Raw genomic sequence first — 20,216 nt, forward strand, 5'->3', positions numbered from 1 at the left:
CCTCCCCCCGATCATAACAGCTTACACTTTACAGGATAGAGAAAACAGAGAGTAAGGCCTCATTCTGACATCCATTTTTCACATATTAGTGCTATCTATATTTCTCACGGATGGCACTCGTACCTGTGATAGTCTATGAGACTAGTCACATACTTAGAAAGAAGGAATATAAACCAGCTCACCCGTGATGCATAAACCAATCTTCGGGAGCACGGACCCGCTGTGTCCAAGCGTGTAAAGTCCAAAAAAGAAGAGAATGTCTTTATTCACAAACGTTAAACATAGAGGATACAGACTTCAGCACGAACCATATGGGTAAGAATCTCAACACGTTTCAGGAGACTAAGCTCCCTTAAATCATGACCAATCATGATTAGCTGGACATGCTCTTCTTTTTTGGACTAGTCAAATACCCATGATTTTTTGGACTGACAAATCAGAGATATGTCTGATTTTCATCTGAGAGTTGGATCAAAATCAGACAAGTCTATGGGTCCGTAAAAAAAAAAAAAAAATTCAAACAAAATCCGAGTGTAATCAGATTTTCACGGACTGTTAGAAAGAGAACATGGAAAAACATTCTTCTTTTGTCTCCACGTGCGGGAGAAATCGATGATACTCAGACCACACTCTGGTCAAAATAATCAGTCCGTTTTTCTCAAACGTGAGAAAAACGTAAGTCTGAAGGCCTCAATCAGAAGTCAGTCATTCAGAAGTCAGTTATTTGACTTAAGGTTCCTTCACACTGAACGATATCGCTAGCGATCCGTGACGTTGCAGCGTCCTGGCTAGCGATATCGTTCAGTTTGACAGGCAGCAGCGATCAGGCCCCTGCTGTGCCATCGTTGGTCAGTGCAGAAAGTCCAGCACTTTATTCCGTCGCTGGACCTCCTGCAGACATCGCTGAATCGGCGTGTGTGACGCTGATTCAGCGATGTCTTCACTGGTAACCAGGGTACACATCGGGTTACTAAGCGCAGGGCCGCGCTTAGTAACCCGATGTTTACCCTGGTTACCAGCGTAAACGTAAAAAAAAAAAACAATCACTACATACTTACCTTCCGCTGTCTGTCCTCCGGCGCTGTGCTTCTCTGCACTGTGAGCGCCGGCCATCCGAAAAGCAGAGCACAGCGGTGACGTCACCGCTGTGCTTTCCGGCTGGCGCTCACAGTCAGTGCAGAGAAACACAGCGCCGGGGGACAGACACCGGAATGTAAGTACGTAGTGTTTTTTTTTTTTTTTTTTTTTTACGTTTACGCTGGTAACCAGGGTAAACATTGTTGGTCGCTGGAGAGCTGTCTTTGTGACAGCTCTCCAGCGACCACACAGCGACGCTGCAGCAATCGGGATCGTTGTCTGGATCGCTGCAGCGTCGCTAAATGTGATGGTACTTTTAAGAAAAAAAATGGACTATGATTGATCAGTAATTTTCATTTGTCTCCTCAGAGCTTGTTTCTGAGTTTCATCAGCTTTCTTCACTGATGAGAGGTTTCACCATCTCTATCTGTCAGTGAAAAACAGACAGCACTCGGATGGCATCAGAGTGCTGATTGATTTTATCATGGACCCATAGACTTTCATTGCCAAGTCTGGTCAGACAGTAGGAGCAATATAGGACGTGCCTCCACTACCACTGACATGTGAACAGCCCCCTATAGACTATCACAGGCATGAATCTTATCTGTGAACAAAACTGGTAGAGTAAGTATGTGTAAAACTGATGTGTGACTGAGCTCTTACCATGTGAGTCTGGAGATGGGAATGACTCTGGTATACAGTCTGTGCTCCATTAGGAACCGCCGATCTGTGGTGGCCCAGGTACGGACCACCAATGAACAAGGTATGATCTGTAAGCTGCCCGTGAGGTGAGGATTCTGCTCTCTGATGCTTCAGCTGTGTAGGATATGGAGCCAAGCAAGTTTTTTTGCGAACCAGGAACTGAATCTTAAAATGACTGAGTTCGCGTGCCACCACAAAATCCAGGAAATTCGACTCGATCCCTTGCGAATCAATCAGCTCATCCCTGGTGGTGCCTTCTCTAGGAAAGCAGGGAAGTAATGAGAGCCAGAGACCGCTTGCCCTTTTATAATTGGAGCCCTGCTGAACACAGCAGGTTGCAACAAGCACTTGATATCCATTATTCGATTTTTGCCAGATTTTCATGATTGACAACTACATAAAATTAATCATAAATCTCATTAGGATGCAGAATTTGCATTAATTACCAATTAAGTTTTAATCTGCCTATCCTAAGCTAAACAATGGAGACAAGTGTCTGGCTGCTGGGTTTTATTTGCAAGTAAATGAGCCCCATTCTGCTCACAGAATTATCTGACAGATCCCATCCCTTCTGGTAGTGGGGGGAAATCAACCGCTGGCTGACGGCACAGAAGGAGGTCTTCACCTATAATTAGGAATGTGGAGGTCACAAGGTCACACTGCTAATCACATTTTCCTCTAACGAGGCTAGATACTTTTTAAGACAATGACTGGTAGTTTTGTATCCAATAGATGCAAATATTATTAATTTGTGCTAAAAACACATAAACAAGATACAACAGACTTTATCATCCCATGAAATAATATACAGTGTTTTCTGCAGGTCTCCAGTTATGGAGGTCACACTACTGAGTCCATGTGAAGCCTGGAGATGTCCTACTACTTCCTTCAGCTTCTTTTGCCTCCTTCACTTGAAAGTAAACAGGACTATAAAAAGCTTTACTTAGGACTGAAGTGACTACAAGAAGCACTTTACATTTCCCTGGCAGAGCTGAAACACAAGTGTGCTTGTCTTACCTTGGTAAAATGCCAGGGACAGGCAGAGCAAGCTCAGATATTTCAATGAGCTGCAGGTGGGCTGGTGAGACCTCCTGGACAAAGCCATTCTTGCCAAAACTGCAGCCAGACTACAAGGCTTTTCATGCCTGTTGCACCATTAGAAATGAAGTGACACCCAGCATTGGGAGAGTCAGGGTTGATCAACACAGGAAATTTCAGAGCTTGTGCTACAAGACCTAGAAAATAGGATAGGACACTGCCCTCTAGAGGGCAAAGACTCAAAGGACAGTCACCACTTTCTGTGTCTACACAACAAGAGACAACAACCCATAATAGTAACCAAACACAATAAACTACACAAATGCACTGATTTAACCCTGAATGCCAGGGGATAGATGTAAAAGTCAGGCTGGATACATTATGCCCCGAATGGCAGACAGTATGTTTGGTATGTATTCTAAACAACACAAAATATATTAGAATGTATGAGGCTTCATTTTTTGATGTTGGAGTTTTTGATGTTGCAGATGTTCTTAAGCATTTCTGCACTTATTAAGTAAATTCTGTATGTCACTTGTGTTTTTTTTTTTTCAGTTCATTTTTTAGATGCGCTTTTATCTTGTTTTCTATGCTGATACTTCTTGGTAATTGTCATGAGTGGATTATAGGCATTGCACTGTGGAAACGCGCATGCATTTTTTTTTAACTGCAGATTTTTACGTATCTCATGCAAGACTACTGTAAGGCTGCGTGTCCACGATCAGGATGGCCGGCGGTTTAGTCGGAGCGGCAATCCCGCTCTGTGCTAAGCCCCGCCCCCTTCTGGGATTCATAGCACACATCCGGGATCATCGCACCCCACCATAGGGCGCTGTGCTATATCTTGCAGCGGCGCAGCAAGATATACGGACATGCTGCGATCTTAAAAGACGCGCCGCATGTCTGGAGTCGCAGGGCCGCCGCGTGCGTGTTACCACGCATAGTGGAGACGGGGTTTCATCAAATCCCCTCCACTATGCTGTAACATCTGGACGCTGCGTGTTTGACGCTGCGTCTCTAAGCAGCGTCAAACACGCAGCGTTTCCTGCACGTGGACACACAGCCTAAAAGTCTGCTTGTAAGACTTTGGCAAAAATTTACACTGAGATAAAAAAAAAAAGCCCAGTGGCCATGAGATTTCTATAAATCCCATCTACTTTGCTGGAACTGTAAAGCGCTGCGATTTTGATGTAGCAAAAATACACAGCGTCAAGAACTCATTGTGGGCACATACCCTAAGGAGCATCAAGAGGAAATGTTATGGCACAATGTTATTAGTTGTTTATTAGGCACTGAGAGCCCGATTCGTCAAGGCTGGCAGGTTTCACACTGATCTTGATTGACAGGAGCATCTGAAAAGTGGCATGCATCTCTGTGTGCGCCTTACGGAACACCAGTTTGTCTTGAACTTGATGAACGGGAAGTGCCACGCTCACCGTCCAGCCCCAACTCTGCCCACTTTGTCGGAGCAGGGCAAAAATGATGTGAGAACACCAAAAGTGAAAAAATTTTAGCGCACCCTCCAGATGCGTCAAAACCTTTCAAAGCTCCTCACACCGGAATTCTGAAATAAAAAGCTTTGGTTAATGGGTCCAATTCATCATTTGGAATTCATTGAAGTCACTCCTCTTTTTTGTCTTTATGTTCGTTTGTATAAAATTCTTCAAATTTACGCGGTACATGAGTTTGGCGTAATACCAGAAATGCTCTCTTTTTTTTTCCTAAACCAGTTCTTGCTACTTTTTAACACCAAAAGTCACAAAGGTTTTAAAAAGTTGCAAAAATATGCAAAATTTATAACTCATCCTGAAACGCTACTCAAAGAGGGGAGGCTGGAGTGAGATGCGCCAAAATTATGCGACATTTGGTAAAAGTCATATTTCATTAATCTGTCAAAAACATCTGGGTAAGCAAAGTTGTCAAGGAAAAATAAAAATAGACTTTAAAAATATTTTAAAAAAAGACTTATAAAGAAGAACTTAAAGGGACTCTGTCACCTGAATTTGGCGGGACTGGTTTTGGGTCATATGGGCGGAGTTTTCGGGTGTTTGGCTCACCCTTTCCTTACCCGCTGGCTGCATGCTGGCTGCAATATTGGATTGATGTTCATTCTCTGTCCTCCATAGTACACGCCTGCGCAAAGCAATCTTGCCTTGTGCAGGCATGTACTACGGAGGACAGAGAATGAACTTCAATCCAATATTGCAGCCAGCATGCAGCCAGCGGGTAAGGAAAGGGTGAATCAAACACCCGAAAACCCCGCCCCTATGGCTGAAGATTGTTCCCTCCAAATTCAGGTGACAGAGTCCCTTTAAAGAGGTTGTACAGTGCACAGGCCAGGGCCACACGACCACATAACATGGCCGATTGCTGTGCGAGAAAACATTGCATAGCAGTTCGACTAGTGTTAGTTTGTCATGCCATTTCAGCATGCTGCGATTGGAAGCAAGACTCTGCTCACATGTACCTATATAAGTCTATGAGTGAAACATTGGACTGCACTCGAATGTCATCCCAGTGCAGTCCAATATACGTCGAGACAGGCAATGAATAGATGGAGAAATTATATCTCCTTCTCCTCCACACCTGTGCTGGAGCCGAATGCCATTAGCATATTGTATCTGATGCTATGCACTCAACTGATTACAGCCTTAGGCATCCATATGGCATCCATATGACATACATATGCAATGCGTTTTTAACATCATATTTTACATACAGTAATCTCTATGTAATTTAAAATTATTTTTCAAAGAAATACAGCAATCTTATATACAGGTACAGGTAATATAGATAGATAAATAGATCGTTAGATAGATAGCTAGATATAGACAGAGAATGAAAAAGATATCCGTCAGATATTTCATTAGCTCTGTGGAGCTTATCCAGCAGCTTTTTAGGAATAAATAAAAAAAGTCATGGATTCCCCCATATTTTTAATAACCAGCTAAGGGAAAGCAGACAGCTGTGAGCTGGTCCTAATAGTCTGAGAGGGCTCAATAACCATGGAGCTTCCCAGTCTATTAATATCGGCTTACAGCTGTCTTCCTAGCCTTTACTGGTCATTAAAAAGGGGGTACCTAAAAATTGATGTGGGATCCCCCCTATTTTTAATAATCAGCAAAACCTAAGCAGGCAACTGTGGGCTAATATTAATAGGCTGGAAAGGTCCATGAATATTCCCAACCTCATAAGACCAGCTATCAGCCGCCGCAGTAATGGCGTATCCATTAGATGTCTGGGGTGTTTGTAGTCGGTAATAGTTTTAGAGTTGATATGAGCAGTGTAATGTCCGCTGACATCATCCCAGGGTTTAGCAATGAAAATGCATCTGTCAGACACCATTTAACTAGCTGTGTAGTCAAAAGAAAGAAACACACACAAAAGTTCTTTATTTGTAAAAAGCACTTCCCTACAATTCCTTCTTTTATCTATTTATTACCATAAAAAATAATCCACAGGGTCTGCCAAAGTCCATACAGAGGTCTCACGACGATCCATGTCTTGTTTGTCCAATGTAATGAATCCTGTTCAGAGAATGCAGCTCCATACACTGGAGCTGCAGCCACTGCCGGGTGTCAAGCTCAGACAAGAGTAAGGGTACCGTCACACTATACGATTTACCTACGATCACGACCAGCGATATCACCTGGCCGTGATCATAGGTAAATCGTAGTGTGGTCGCTGGGGAGCTGTCACACAGACAGCTCTCCAGCGACCAACGATGCCGAGGTACCCGGGTAACCAGGGTAAACATCGGGTAACTAAGCGCAGGACCACGCTTAGTAACCCGATGTTTACCCTGGTTACAAGCGTAAAACTAAAAAAAAACAAACAGCACATACTTACATCTGGTGTCTGTCACGTCCCTTGCCGTCTGCTTCCCGCACTGTTACTGCCGGCCGTAAAGTGAAAGTGAAAGCACGTCACCGCTGTGCTCTGCTTTTACTTTACGGCCGGCAGTCACAGTGCGGGAAGCAGACGGCAAGGGACCTGACGGACACCAGAATGTAAGTATGTGCTGTTTGTTTTTTTTTAGTTTTACGCTTGTAACCAGGGTAAACATCGGGTTACTAAGCGCGGCCCTGCGCTTAGTTACCCGATGTTTACCCTGGTTACAAGCGAACGCATCGCTGGATCGCATCGCTAGATCGCTAGATCGGTGTCACACACACCGATCTAGCGATGACAGCGGGAGATCCAGCGATGAAAGAAAGTTCCATACGATTTGCTACGACGTACGATTCTCAGCAGGATCCCTGATCGCTGCTGCGTGTCAGACACAGCGATATCGTAACGATATCGCTGGAACGTCACGAATCGTACCGTCGTAGCGATCGAAATGGTATAGTGTGACGGTACCCTTAGTCCGGTGGACGACACAGCATATAAATACAACGGGATGGGAAATGGGGAGGAAGGCCATAAACGTAGAGAGCAAGGGATTGGACACCTCCTGACACCAACCTGTACCTGTCCTTAAGCTCCCCTAAAGCCCTATGGTGGAACTTCACCCTGCCAACATCACGTGTCTAGTCCCTGACTGTCTCCTCTATTGACTCTGGCTAGTGCACTGGCCGGCAAGGACACTAGCCTCACCACTGCAGATGGAAACTACTTAGCTCAGCTCCACCGCAGCAGAGAAAATGGCACCAGGAATCTGAACTCCAACAGCAGCAACACCACCGAAACAGGAGCACTCCTCACCCCTAGCTTAGCTGGTCTGCATAGATGAACTCTATTACCGACGACTAGCTGATGGGCCATGTGACTAATTAAAGAAAGGTGGGAGTGGTTACCAACTAACATCAGATGACCAACTTCAAAGAACAGCTAGCAAGAGACAGACATTAACTCTTGATTGACCAAAAGGAATAAACATAATTTAAATTTCACCAGAAACAGAGCTGTCATGAATCCCATAATGAATCGTGACATCGGGTCTTACGCTGACAAGCGGTGACTTCGGCAAGGTTACCGTAATTCACAGCCGCTGAACTGCAGTAACGTTATTGACATCACCACTTGCAGTGTGAGAACTTACTGCCTGTTCTCACGCTGTGCAGTAAGTTCTCACGCTGTGAGTGATGAAATCAGTAAGGTTACCACAGTTCAGCGGCAGTGATCTGCAATAACCTTACTAATGTCAACGCTCATCACAGCAACCGAGTTCTCAAGCTACGCAGCATGAGAACCGGCAGTGGCTGCAGCTCCAGTATTTGGAGCTGCGTTCTCTGAACAGGGCTCTATAGATGGATGAAGAAGATGGGGATCATTGTGGGACCTCTATATGGACTTCTGCAGAGGGAATTTGTAGGGGAGTGCATTTTACAAATAAAGGACTTTTGTGTATGTGTGTTTCTTTTGACTACGGGGTTAGTTATGAGGGTGTCTGATAGACACCTCTCCATTACTAACCCTTGGCTTGATGTCAGCGGACATTACACAGCTGACATCAACCTCAAAACCATTACTCTGATTGCCAAGTGCTAGGATTGGCGCATCTAAAGGATGTACCATTTCTGCAGTGCCTGAGGGCTGGTCTTATTAGGCTGGGAAGGGAAAAATATCCATGGACCTTCCCAGCCTATTGGTATTAGCCTACAGCTATCTGCTTAGCTTTTGCTGATTATTAAAAATAGGGGGGATTTCAGGTCATTTTTTTTAGAATCCCCCTTTTTAATAACCAGTAAAGGCTAAGCAGACATCTGTGAGCTGACATTAACAGGCTAGGAAGCTCCATGATTATTGGCCCCTTCCCAGACTATTAAGACCAGATCATAGCTGCCTAGTAACATAGTAACATAGTAACATAGTTAGTAAGGCCGAAAAAAGACATTTGTCCATCCAGTTCAGCCTATATTCCATCATAATAAATCCCCTGATCTACGTCCTTCTACAGAACCTAATAATTGTATGATACAATATTGTTCTGCTCCAGGAAGACATCCAGGCCTCTCTTGAACCCCTCGACTGAGTTCCCCATCACCACCTCCTCAGGCAAGCAATTCCAGATTCTCACTACCCTAACAGTAAAGAATTCTCTTCTATGTTGGTGGAAAAACCTTCTCTCCTCCAGACGCAAAGAATGCCCCCATGTGCCCGTCACCTTCCTTGGTATAAACAGATCCTCAGCGAGATATTTGTATTGTCCCCTTATATACTTATACATGGTTATTAGATCGCCCCTCAGTCGTCTTTTTTTCTAGACTAAATAATCCTAATTTCGCTAATCTATCTGGGTATTGTAGTTCTCCCATCCCTTTTATTGATTTTGTTGCCCTCCTTTGTACTCTCTCTAGTTCCATTATATCCTTCCTGAGCACCGGTGCCCAAAACTGGACACAGTACTCCATGTGCAGTCTAACTAGGGATTTGTACAGAGGCAGTATAATGCTCTCATCATGTGTATCCAGACCTCTTTTAATGCACCCCATGCATCCCTTAGTTTGTTATTAAAAATAAGAGGGACCCCACACCATTTTTTAATTTATTTATTAGCTAAATACATGTATAGTAAATTACACACGCAAAGCACTGATTATATATCTCACTGACATATTTCTATCTATTTATTCTATATATCTCTCTTATTTATTCTATTCTGACTGACGGTTCAGGACATGAATTTACTGTACTTGGCTGATGAAGTGTCGTGTTTCCTTTGAGATGTGTGTATAAAAATCGGACAGCACATGTATAGTCCATGTACCGTGCAATTTTTTTCTTAAACCCATTGACTTGCATTGGCGAGTATGATCCAATTCTCGCAGACAATTGCAGCATGCTGACACACACAAACCCTATACTGCAGGGATTTTAACTAGGATCTGTGGCCTTCAGCCACATGGAAAACCCAGGCCTGGAATGAAACGAACTACACGTCTATCATCCTGTAGTCTGTTTCAAAATACGAAAACCCCAGAGCAGGTTTTCCCAAAATCTGCCTTGGACAACACTTAGGTTTAGTCTGCATTGCAACCACAGCTACGTCTGTGCCTGCAATGCACTCTCATGGCCTCCATACGCCTCCATGCACATCCTTGGGAGAATACACAGCGGCCCCTACCTATGACATCAGTCATGGCCTCACACATGTATGTGCATCCAGTGATTTCTGTAATGCCACAAGTTTTACTTATATAAGTTTTACATTTAGATCACAACTATCATGAAGACTCAATAATACATGGATTCTCATTATAATTCCGTGCCTGCCCCTGAAAGGTTTCATTTCAGGAGCTGCTCACTTCTGCATTGGGTGTTGAGTGGCTCTGATGACATTAGTTGACAGGCACCTGTCAGGACACAAGGATGGACAGAAAGTGTCTTGCCACTGTCCTGTTCACTAGAATAAAATGTGTGTGCAATATCTGCCCATAGTTTCTGGCCACTCACTCGTTCTAGCACCTGTTGATCAACATCATCTACACTATTCACCTCCTGATGGAGTAGCAGCACTGGAGAAACGTTTAACTAGTCATTTGACTGAAGAGCAAAATGGGGTAGACAAAAATCCCAATTTCAATTTTAATGGGCCATATCTGTCTCTTTGAAATATTTGAATATGAATATCACATGAAACTCTCATGAAAGTTGTATTGGTCCCTTGGCCATGACACTAACCTTTGGCTGCTGGGTGCGAGCCTTGAGAACCACCGCTTACATGATGGTCCTTCTTTTGATTAGCCAGCCTGGCACTACATCAAATGTGCATAACGCCACAACGATCATTTCATGTCAATCGGGCTGATCAAATGAAAAAAAGTGGATGCTGTCAGGTAAGAGGAGGTTCTCACAGCTCCTTTCCAGAAATCTGAGATTACTGTCATGGCCAGTGGACCAGGTTGTGCGAGTCACTTCAAACCAACTCTGTAATGTGAAAAATATTACATGAAAAGTATTTTTTTTTAAAAACTTTGGTCACAGTCACTCACAGAGAGCTTGAGAGTTGCATTTGAACATCTCACATGCAAGCTGTCCAAAAGTTAAACTTAGAATTGTGGTGTATAAAAAGCCAGTGTAGCGCCTCAAGTTAAAGGTAATCACACACATATGCCAAGTCAAGGTTAAAAAACATACAGTGAGAATTAAATGGAACAATAAATTCTCATTCTGTTAAGGACTGGCGGAACACACCAAGTACAAGATGAAATGGAACTAGGTGCGTTCGCAGTCCGAGGTCCACCGTGCAGGTAAAAACCCTGCTGCTAGTAAGATGGACTATATGGCGGTACTATAAGTATACACGCACGGGTTAACTTCACCCTGCGTGAAGGAAGCAATCCTGTTGCGTCACAGGACCGCTGTACCGCACATAGAGCGCGAGCAAGAAGTCAGCGAACTCAACCCCAACTAGGATTGAAGTCCGATTAGACACTTGCTGGCACAACACCGCAACTGGGTGTGTAAGGAAACTAAATAATAATATAAAGGCACAAGAGTGCGTGCAGTGCCGCACTGACGGACGCCACTAACCACCCAGGCTTGGGTCAGGAAAGCGCAGAGCAAGCGCACGGCGCCGTACAGGCGGACACAGCAACTGGTAGCTGTAATGTGTGTTACGTGCTGTTGGATAAGTCGGGCGCTAGATAGCAAACATACACCTTCCGCGAACAATCATTCAATAGGGAGGGTTATTTAAAGAGCGACTTTCACTCACAACACACACACATATTTACAAGACAATACTAGCGCATGGCCGTGCGGTCATGCGCAGTTTATATAGCTGCAGCACAGGAAACAGCTGCAGAAGTTTTGCCCTTTCAGGACCTGCCAAAAGGACCAATGGGATGTGCTGCAGTACCTGAGCATGTGACCCTCGATCTCCAACGGGAGATCCTGCCCTGGGCATGCTCAGACAGAGAAAAGCAGGACTTAGATCCAGAAACGTCCACTCGCCGCTGCCCAGCACTGGCTTCAATGGCAGAAGCAGGAAAAGCAGCAGTAACTCTTCGCACGGAGTCAGACTGAGCGAGACGCTGGGATCGACGTCCCTGCTGAGCAGACTCCACTGTGGCTGGAGAAGAATGGGAGACAGCAGCGGATATGGATCGAGATTCCCCCTGTGCAGCAGAGGAAACTCGACTCCTAACATTACCCCCCCCCCTCCTAGGGCCCCCCCTCCTTGGGCCTCGCTATGTTCGAAGGCAGCAATGAGCTGCGGGGCCCGAATGTGCTCAACAGGCTCCCAGGACCTGTCCTCGGGGCCATAACCCTTCCAGTTTACCAAATTAAATTTTTTGCCACGTACCACCTTGAACCCCAAAATAGCGTTCATCTTATAATCGTCCGTAGACGAACCCGATGTCCCAGCAGATGACTCGGAAAACCGGGACATATACACGGGTTTCAAGAGGGACACATGAAAGGTGTCGGTGATAACCAGGCGTGGCGGAAGGGCCAAACGATAGACCACAGGATTAACCTGCTCGAGGACCTTGTATGGGCCCAAGTAGCGAGGAGCAAATTTAGTGGACTCAACTCGCAGCCTGATGTTACGGGCGGAGAGCCACACCAAGTCGCCAGGAGCAAAGGTCGGGGCGGGGCGCCGATGAGCATCGGCGGAGGACCTCATTCTCTCCTTAGAGGCCCGAATGGCATCCTGAGTGCGGTCCCAAATATCCTGTGCCTCCACAGCCCAGTCTGCCACCCTGGAGTCGGCGGAAGACACGGGCATAGGCACAGGTACCCGTGGATGCTGACCATAGTTGAGGAGGAATGGGGTTTGTCCAGTGGAGTCAGCTATGGCGTTGTTCAGTGCAAACTCTGCCCATGATAGCAAGGATGCCCAGTCATCCTGCCTGGCTGAAACAAAATGTCGCAGGTATGTGACCAAGGTCTGGTTGGCCCTCTCTACCAACCCATTCGTCTCGGGATGATAAGCGGAAGAGAGATTCAAGTCAATACTGAGAAGACGACAAAGCTCTCTCCAGAACCGAGACGCAAACTGGGGACCCCGGTCACTGACAATTTTGTCAGGCATACCATGTAGGCGGAAGATGTGTTTAATGAACAACGCTGCCAAGGCCCGTGCAGAAGGTGTTAGGGGTCGAGTTCCCGCTTCTGCACAGGGGGAATCTCGAGCCACCTCCGCTGCGGTCTCCCATTCTTGTCCAGCCGCAGTGGAGTCTGCTCAGCAAAGACGTCGGTCCCAGCGTCTTGCTCATTCTCACTCCGTTCTGAGAGTTACTGCTGCTTCTCCAGTCTCTGCCATTAAAGTCAGTGCTGGTCAGCAGCGAGCGGACTTCTCTGGGACTAAGTCCTTGTCTGCACGTACTGAGCATGCCCAGGGTAAGATCTCCCGTTGGAGATCGAGGGTCATGTGCTCAGGCTCTGCAGCACATTCCATTGGTCCTCTTGGCAGGTCTTGGAAGGGCAAAGGTGCTGTGGCCACTTCCTGTGCTGCTGCTATATAAACTGCGCATGACCGCACGGCCATGCGCTAGTATTGTCTTTCAATCGCTAATGTGTGTATGTTGTGAGTGCAAGTCGTCCTTGGATATCCCTACCCTATTGAATGACTGTTCGCGGAAGGTGTATGGCTGCTACCTAGCGCCCGACTTATCCTACAGCACTAGTCACACATTATAGCGTCCAGTTGCTGTGACCGCCAGTACGGCGCAATGCATTTCCTCCGTGCTTTCCTTACCCAAGCCTGGGTGGTTAGTGGCATTCATCAGTGCGGCACTGCATGCACTCTTGTGCCTTAATATTGCTCTTCAGTTTCCTTACATACCCAGTTGCGGTGTTGTGCCAGCAAGGGTCTAATCGGACTTCAATCCTAGTTGGGGTTGAGTTCGCTGACTACTTGCTAGCGCCTTAGGTGCGGTACCGCGGTCCTGTGCCTTAACAGGATTGCTTCTTTCACGCTGGGTGAGGTTAACCCACGCGTGTATACTTTAGTGTACCGCCATATAGTCTGCTAATTGCTAGCAGCAGGTTTTCACCTGCACGGTGGACCCCGGACTGCGAACGCATCTATACCATCTGTCTTGGTGCGTTCCGCCAGTCCTAACAGAATACTAGCGCCAGGGTCTGGCTAGTAAAATGGCGGACGACCAGCGTTTACAGCGGTACATCCAGCAGCTGGAGGGAAGGTTGGCGGCTCTTGAGCGTTCAACCTCAGCTGTGGATGTTACTGCTGTCGCTGTTCAGGCTGCAAGTGTGGCTGCAGCTACCTTGTCCACTGCCGCCCCTGTACCGACGCTATCTCGCCTCCCGCTACCAGAGAAATTTTCTGGTGACAGTAAGTCCTGTAGGGGTTTCGTGAGTCAGTGCTCAATACATCTCGAGCTTCTGGCCTCTCGTTTCCCTACAGAGCGGGCTAAGGTGGGCTTTATAATTTCCTTATTGTCGGACAGGGCGTTGCAGTGGGCTACGCCGCTGTGGGAGCATGGCGATCATGTGGTGCAGAGTGCTCCGTTATTCCTGAGCACTCTGAAACAGGTCTTTCTAGGACCTCGTGTCACCCATGACACGGCGCTCCAACTCTTGGCACTGACTCAGGGCTCGTCCTTGGTCAGCCTTTTTGCCGTCCATTTCCGCACTCTAGCATCTGAGCTGGAGTGGTCGGATAAATCCCTTATCCCTATATTTTGGAGGGGGCTGGCTGACCACGTTAAGGATGCTCTGGCCACTAGGGAGATTCCCGCCACATTGGAAGAGTTAATAACCGTATCTACTCGCATCGACCTCCGTTTTCACGAGCGGAGGTTAGAGCGAGCCCAGTGTAGGCAGAGGTTTCGGCTGGCTCCCACCTTCGCAAAACCTTTGGAATCTCCAGTCCAGACTCCTGAGGTCCAGGAACCTAAGGTGGTGTCACGAGCGGGATCTAAGTCCCAGACCGCTCGTGCACTCCAGGGTTGCCATGTATGCCAACAGTCAGGACATCTTGCCACCAGATGTCATCAGCGGTCGAGTAAACGTCAGCGTCTAGTGGTAGTAGGTGGAGGTGCACTAGACACTGCGACGTTTGCCTCCAAATTGTCCTTTAAGGGGACAATTACCTTTGGCTCATCCTCCCACTCGGTAGACCTCTGCGTTGATTCTGGGGCGGAGGGCAATTTTATGTCTTCTGCCTTCGCCCAACGTCACGCAATACCCCTGGTTATGCTATCTCAACCAGTAACGGTACGAGTGGTGAATGGGTCGACACTCCCCGCACAGATAACACATCAGACCATCCCTGTTACTCTGTCCATGTCGCCATCGCATCAGGAGATTATTTCTCTGCTCATCATTCCTGAGGGTATTGATGAGGTCCTGTTGGGGATACCTTGGCTACGGTACCACTCTCCTCACATCGAGTGGTCCTCAGGCAGAATTCTGGGATGGGGTGAATCATGTGGGGGTAGGTGTCACCGAGAGTGCGTTCAGGTTGCTACTACTGAGGTACCCGCAGATCTATCCTCTCTTCCCAAGCAATATTGGTCTTACGCAGACGTGTTCTCCAAAAAGGCGGCGGAGACCCTTCCGCCCCATCGCCCCTATGACTGTCCTATCGATCTCTTGCCTGGTGCGGAGCCTCCCTGGGGTCGAGTTTATCCATTATCTCTCCCGGAGATGGAGGCCATGTCTCAGTACATTCAAGAGAATCTGGCAAGAGGGTTTATCAGGAAGTCAGTGTCACCTGCTGGGGCAGGGTTCTTCTTCGTGCAGAAGAAGAGTGGGGAACTACGTCCATGCATAGACTACAGGGGTCTTAACGCTATCACCATGAAGAACAAGTATCCTTTGCCCTTGATATCTGAGCTCTTCGATAGGCTTCGGTGAGCTAGAGTGTTTACTAAATTAGATCTGCGGGGTGCTTACAACCTGATTCGCATCCATGAGGGGGACGAATGGAAAACGGCGTTTAACACCAGAGATGGGCACTTTGAGTATCTGGTGATGCCCTTCGGGCTCTGTAATGCCCCAGCCGTTTTTCAAGACTTTGTCAACGACATCTTCCGGGATATGCTTTCCACCTCGGTTGTAGTCTATCTGGATGATATTCTCATCTTTTCTCCAGATATTGACTTCCACCGGAGAGATGTTGGCAGAGTCTTCGACCTCCTACGGGCAAACTCTCTTTACGCTAAGTTGGAGAAGTGTATGTTTGAGCAGGAGTCTTTGCCGTTCCTGGGCTATATCATCTCCGCCCAGGGATTGGTTATGGATCCTGCTAAACTACAGGCTGTGATGGACTGGCAAGAGCCCCATTCTCTTAAAGCGGTGCAGCGCTTTATGGGGTTCATTAACTATTACCGCCAGTTCATTCCCCACTTCTCAACTCTGATAGCTCCCTTGGTAGCCCTCACCAAGAAGGGAGCGAATCCTAAATTGTGGTCGGAAGAGGTCTCCAAGGCCTTCACTTCTATTAAGTCCCACTTTGCTAGCGCTCCCATCTTACATCGTCCCGATGTGGATAAGCCATTCCTAATGGAGGTGGATGCCTCATCCGTTGGTGCTGGAGCAGTCCTCTATCAGAAGGATGCTCAAGGTCGGAAGCATCCATGCTTCTTCTTCTCTAAGACCTTCTCGCCAGCGGAGAGAAACTACTCCATCGGGGATAGGGAGCTGCTAGCAATGAAGTTGGCCTTTTCAGAGTGGAGACATCTTCTGGAAGGTGCGCGGTTTCACTTCCAGGTTTACACTGACCACAAAAATTTGGTCTACTTACAAACAGCCCAGCGGCTAAATTCTCGCCAAGCCAGATGGTCCTTGTTCTTTTCCCGGTTCCACTTTTCTCTTCATTTTCTCGCCGGGGAGAAGAATATTCGTGCTGATGCTCTCTCTCGCTCCCTTATGTCAACTGAAGAGGAGGAAGAGGAGCCTCGGCTTATTGTTCCTTCTGAGAGCCTGAGAACCGTAGCGCCGGTTTCGCTTGAGTCTGTGCCTCCGGGCAAGACTTTTGTGCCCATTAATTTGCGACCGGAGGTTCTCTCTTGGGCTCATTCGTCCAGAGTGGGTGGACACTTTGGGACAAAGAGGACATCTGAGCTACTGGCGAGGACGTACTGGTGGCCGCATATGGTCCGGGATGTCAGGGATTATATTCTGGCGTGTGTCTCCTGCGCCAAAAATAAATCTCCGCGTCAAAGGCCAGCTGGGTTGCTCTATCGCTTGCCGGTGGCAGATAGGCCCTGGGAGATGGTCGGGATGGACTTTGTCGTGGGTTTGCCCAAGTCTCGCGGCTGTACCATCATTTGGGTCATCACCGATCATTTCTCGAAAATGGTGCATTTGGTGCCGCTACCACGGTTACCTTCTGCACGGGCCTTGGCTGCGTTGTTCATTAAGCACATCTTCCGCCTACATGGTATGCCTGACAAAATTGTCAGTGACCGGGGTCCCCAGTTTGCGTCTCGGTTCTGGAGAGAGCTTTGTCGTCTTCTCAGTATTGAGTTGAATCTCTCTTCCGCTTATCAGCCCGAGACGAATGGGTTGGTAGAGAGGGCCAACCAGACCTTGGTCACATACCTGCGACATTTTCTTTCAGCCAGGCAGGATGACTGGGCATCCTTGCTATCATGGGCAAAGTTTGCGCTGAACAACGCCGTAGCCGACTCCACTGGACAAACCCCATTCCTCCTCAACTATGGTCAGCATTCATGGGTACCTGTGCCTATGCCCGTGTCTTCCGCAGACTCCAGGGTGGCAGACTGGGCTGTGGAGGCACGGGATATTTGGGACCGCACTCAGGATGCCATTCGGGCCTCTAAGGAGAGAATGAGGTCCTCCGCCGATGCTCATCGGCGCCCCGCTCCGACCTTTGCTCCTGGCGACTTGGTGTGGCTCTCCGCCCGTAACATCAGGCTGTGAGTTGAGTCCACTAAATTTGCTCCTCGCTACTTGGGTCCCTTCAAGGTCCTCGAACAGGTTAATCCTGTGGTCTACCGTCTGGCCCTTCCTCCACGCCTTGGTATCACCGACACCTTTCATGTGTCCCTCCTTAAGCCCGTATACATGTCCTGGTTTTCTGAGTCATCTGCCGGGACATCGGGTTCGTCTACGGACGATTTCGAGGTGAACGCTATCTTGGGGTGCAAGGTGGTACGTGGCAAAAAAAATTTTTGGGTGGACTGGAAGGGTTACGGCCCTGAGGATAGGTCCTGGGAGCCTGCTGAGCACATTCGGGCTCCGCAGCTCATTGCTGCCTTCGAACGTAGCGAGGCCCAAGGAGCGGGGGGCCCTATGAGGGGGGTAATGTTAGGGGTCGAGTTCCCGCTTCTGCACAGAGGGAATCTCGAGCCACCTCCGCTGCGGTCTCCCATTCTTGTCCAGCCGCAGTGGAGTCTGCTCAGCAAAGACGTCGGTCCCAGCGTCTTGCTCATTCTCACTCTGTTCTGAGAGTTACTGCTGCTTCTCCAGTCTCTGCCATTAAACTCAGTGCTGGTCAGCAGCGAGCGGACTTCTCTGGGACTAAGTCTTTGTCTGCACGTACTGAGCATGCCCAGGGTAAGATCTCCCGTTGGAGATCGAGGGTCATGTGCTCAGGCTCTGCAGCACATTCCATTGGTCCTCTTGGCAGGTCTTGGAAGGGCAAAGGTGCTGTAGCCACTTCCTGTGCTGCTGCTATATAAACTGCGCATGACCGCACGGCCATGCGCTAGTATTGTCTTTCAATCGCTAATGTGTGTATGTTGTGAGTGCAAGTCGTCCTTGGATATCCCTACCCTATTGAATGACTGTTCGCGGAAGGTGTATGGCTGCTACCTAGCGCCCGACTTATCCTACAGCACTAGTCACACATTATAGCGTCCAGTTGCTGTGACCGCCAGTACGGCGCCGTGCACTTCCTCCGTGCTTTCCTTACCCAAGCCTGGGTGGTTAGTGGCGTTCGTCAGTGCGGCACTGCATGCACTCTTGTTCCTTAATATTGCTCTTCAGTTTCCTTACACACCCAGTTGCGGTGTTGTGCCAGCAAGGGTCTAATCAGACTTCAATCCTAGTTGGGGTTGAGTTCGCTGACTACTTGCTCGCGCCTTAGGTGCGGTACCGCGGTCCTGTGCCTTAACAGGATTGCTTCTTTCACGCTGGGTGAGGTTAACCCACGCGTGTATACTTTAGTGTACCGCCATATAGTCTGCTAATTGCTAGCAGCAGGTTTTCACCTGCACGGTGGACCCCGGACTGCGAACGCATCTATACCATCTGTCTTGGTGCGTTCCGCCAGTCCTAACAGAAGGTAACCGTGGTAGCAGCACCAAATGCACCATTTTTGAGAAATGATCGGTGATGACCCAAATGATGGTACAGCCGCGAGACTTGGGTAAACCCACAACAAAGTCCATCCCGACCATCTCCCAGGGCCTATCTGCCACCGGCAAGGGATAGAGCAACCCAGCTGGCCTTTGACGCGGAGATTTATTTTTGGCTCAGGAGACACACGCCAGAATATAATCCCTGACATCCCGGACCATATGCGGCCACCAGTACATCCTCGCCAGTAGCTCAGATGTCCTCTTTGTCCCAAAGTGTCCACCCACCCTGGACGAATGAGCCCAAGAGAGAACCTCCGGTCGCAAATTAATGGGCACAAAAGTCTTGCCCGGAGGCACAGACTCTAGCGAAACCGGCGCTACGGTTCTCAGGCTCTCGGAAGGGACAATAAGCCGAGGCTCCTCTTCCTCCTCCTCAGTTGACACAAGGGAGCGAGAGAGAGCGTCAGCACGGATATTCTTCTCCCTGGCGAGATAATGAAGGGAAAAGTGGAACCGGGAGAAGAACAGGGACCATCTGGCCTGGCGAGAATTTAGCTGCTGGGCTGTTTGCAAATAGACCAAATTTTTGTGGTCCGTGTAAACTTGGAAGGGAAACCGCGCACCTTCCAGAAGGTGTCTCCACTCCGAAAAGGCCAACTTCATTGCTAGCAACTCCCTGTCCCCGATGGAGTAGTTTCTCTCCGCTGGCGTGAAGGTCTTAGAGAAGAAGAAGCATGGATGCTTCTGACCTTGAGCATCCTTTTGATAGAGGACTGCTCCAGCACCAACGGACGAGGCATCCACCTCCATTAGGAATGGCTTATCCACATCGGGACGATGTAAGATGGGAGCGCTAGCAAAGTGGGACTTAATAGAAGTGAAGGCCTTGGAGACCTCTTCCGACCACAATTTGGGATTCGCTCCCTTCTTGGTGAGGGCTACCAAGGGAGCTACCAGAGTTGAGAAGTGGGGAATGAACTGGCGGTAATAGTTTATGAACCCCATAAAGCGCTGCACCGCTTTAAGAGAATGGGGCTCTTGCCAGTCCATCACAGCCTGTAGTTTGGCAGGATCCATAGCTAATCCCTGGGCGGAGATGATATAGCCCAGGAAAGGTAAGGACTCCTGCTCAAACACACACTTCTCCAACTTCGCATAAAGAGAGTTTGCCCGTAGGAGGTCGAAGACTCTGCCAACATCTCTCCGGTGGAA

The 20,216-nt window shown here is 48.1% G+C and overlaps 2 protein-coding genes across 2 annotated transcripts in view; one reads left to right on the top strand and one right to left on the bottom strand.

Annotated features, from left to right (window-relative positions):
• VSIR (V-set immunoregulatory receptor) overlaps window positions 1–2,948 on the bottom strand; it is an 89,875-nt gene extending 86,927 nt beyond the window's left edge. Inside the window, exon 1 of the mRNA XM_069753215.1 lies at window positions 2,797–2,948. Coding sequence (XP_069609316.1) covers window positions 2,797–2,884 — 88 coding nt within the window. The 5' untranslated portion in view covers window positions 2,885–2,948. The remainder of the gene's footprint in view (window positions 1–2,796) is intronic.
• CDH23 (cadherin related 23) overlaps window positions 1–20,216 on the top strand; it is a 1,839,731-nt gene that overhangs the window by 1,661,653 nt on the left and 157,862 nt on the right. The window lies entirely within an intron of this gene.

Source organism: Ranitomeya imitator, chromosome 2 (genome assembly GCF_032444005.1).
Source record: "Ranitomeya imitator isolate aRanImi1 chromosome 2, aRanImi1.pri, whole genome shotgun sequence".
NCBI classification, from domain to species: domain Eukaryota; kingdom Metazoa; phylum Chordata; class Amphibia; order Anura; family Dendrobatidae; genus Ranitomeya; species Ranitomeya imitator.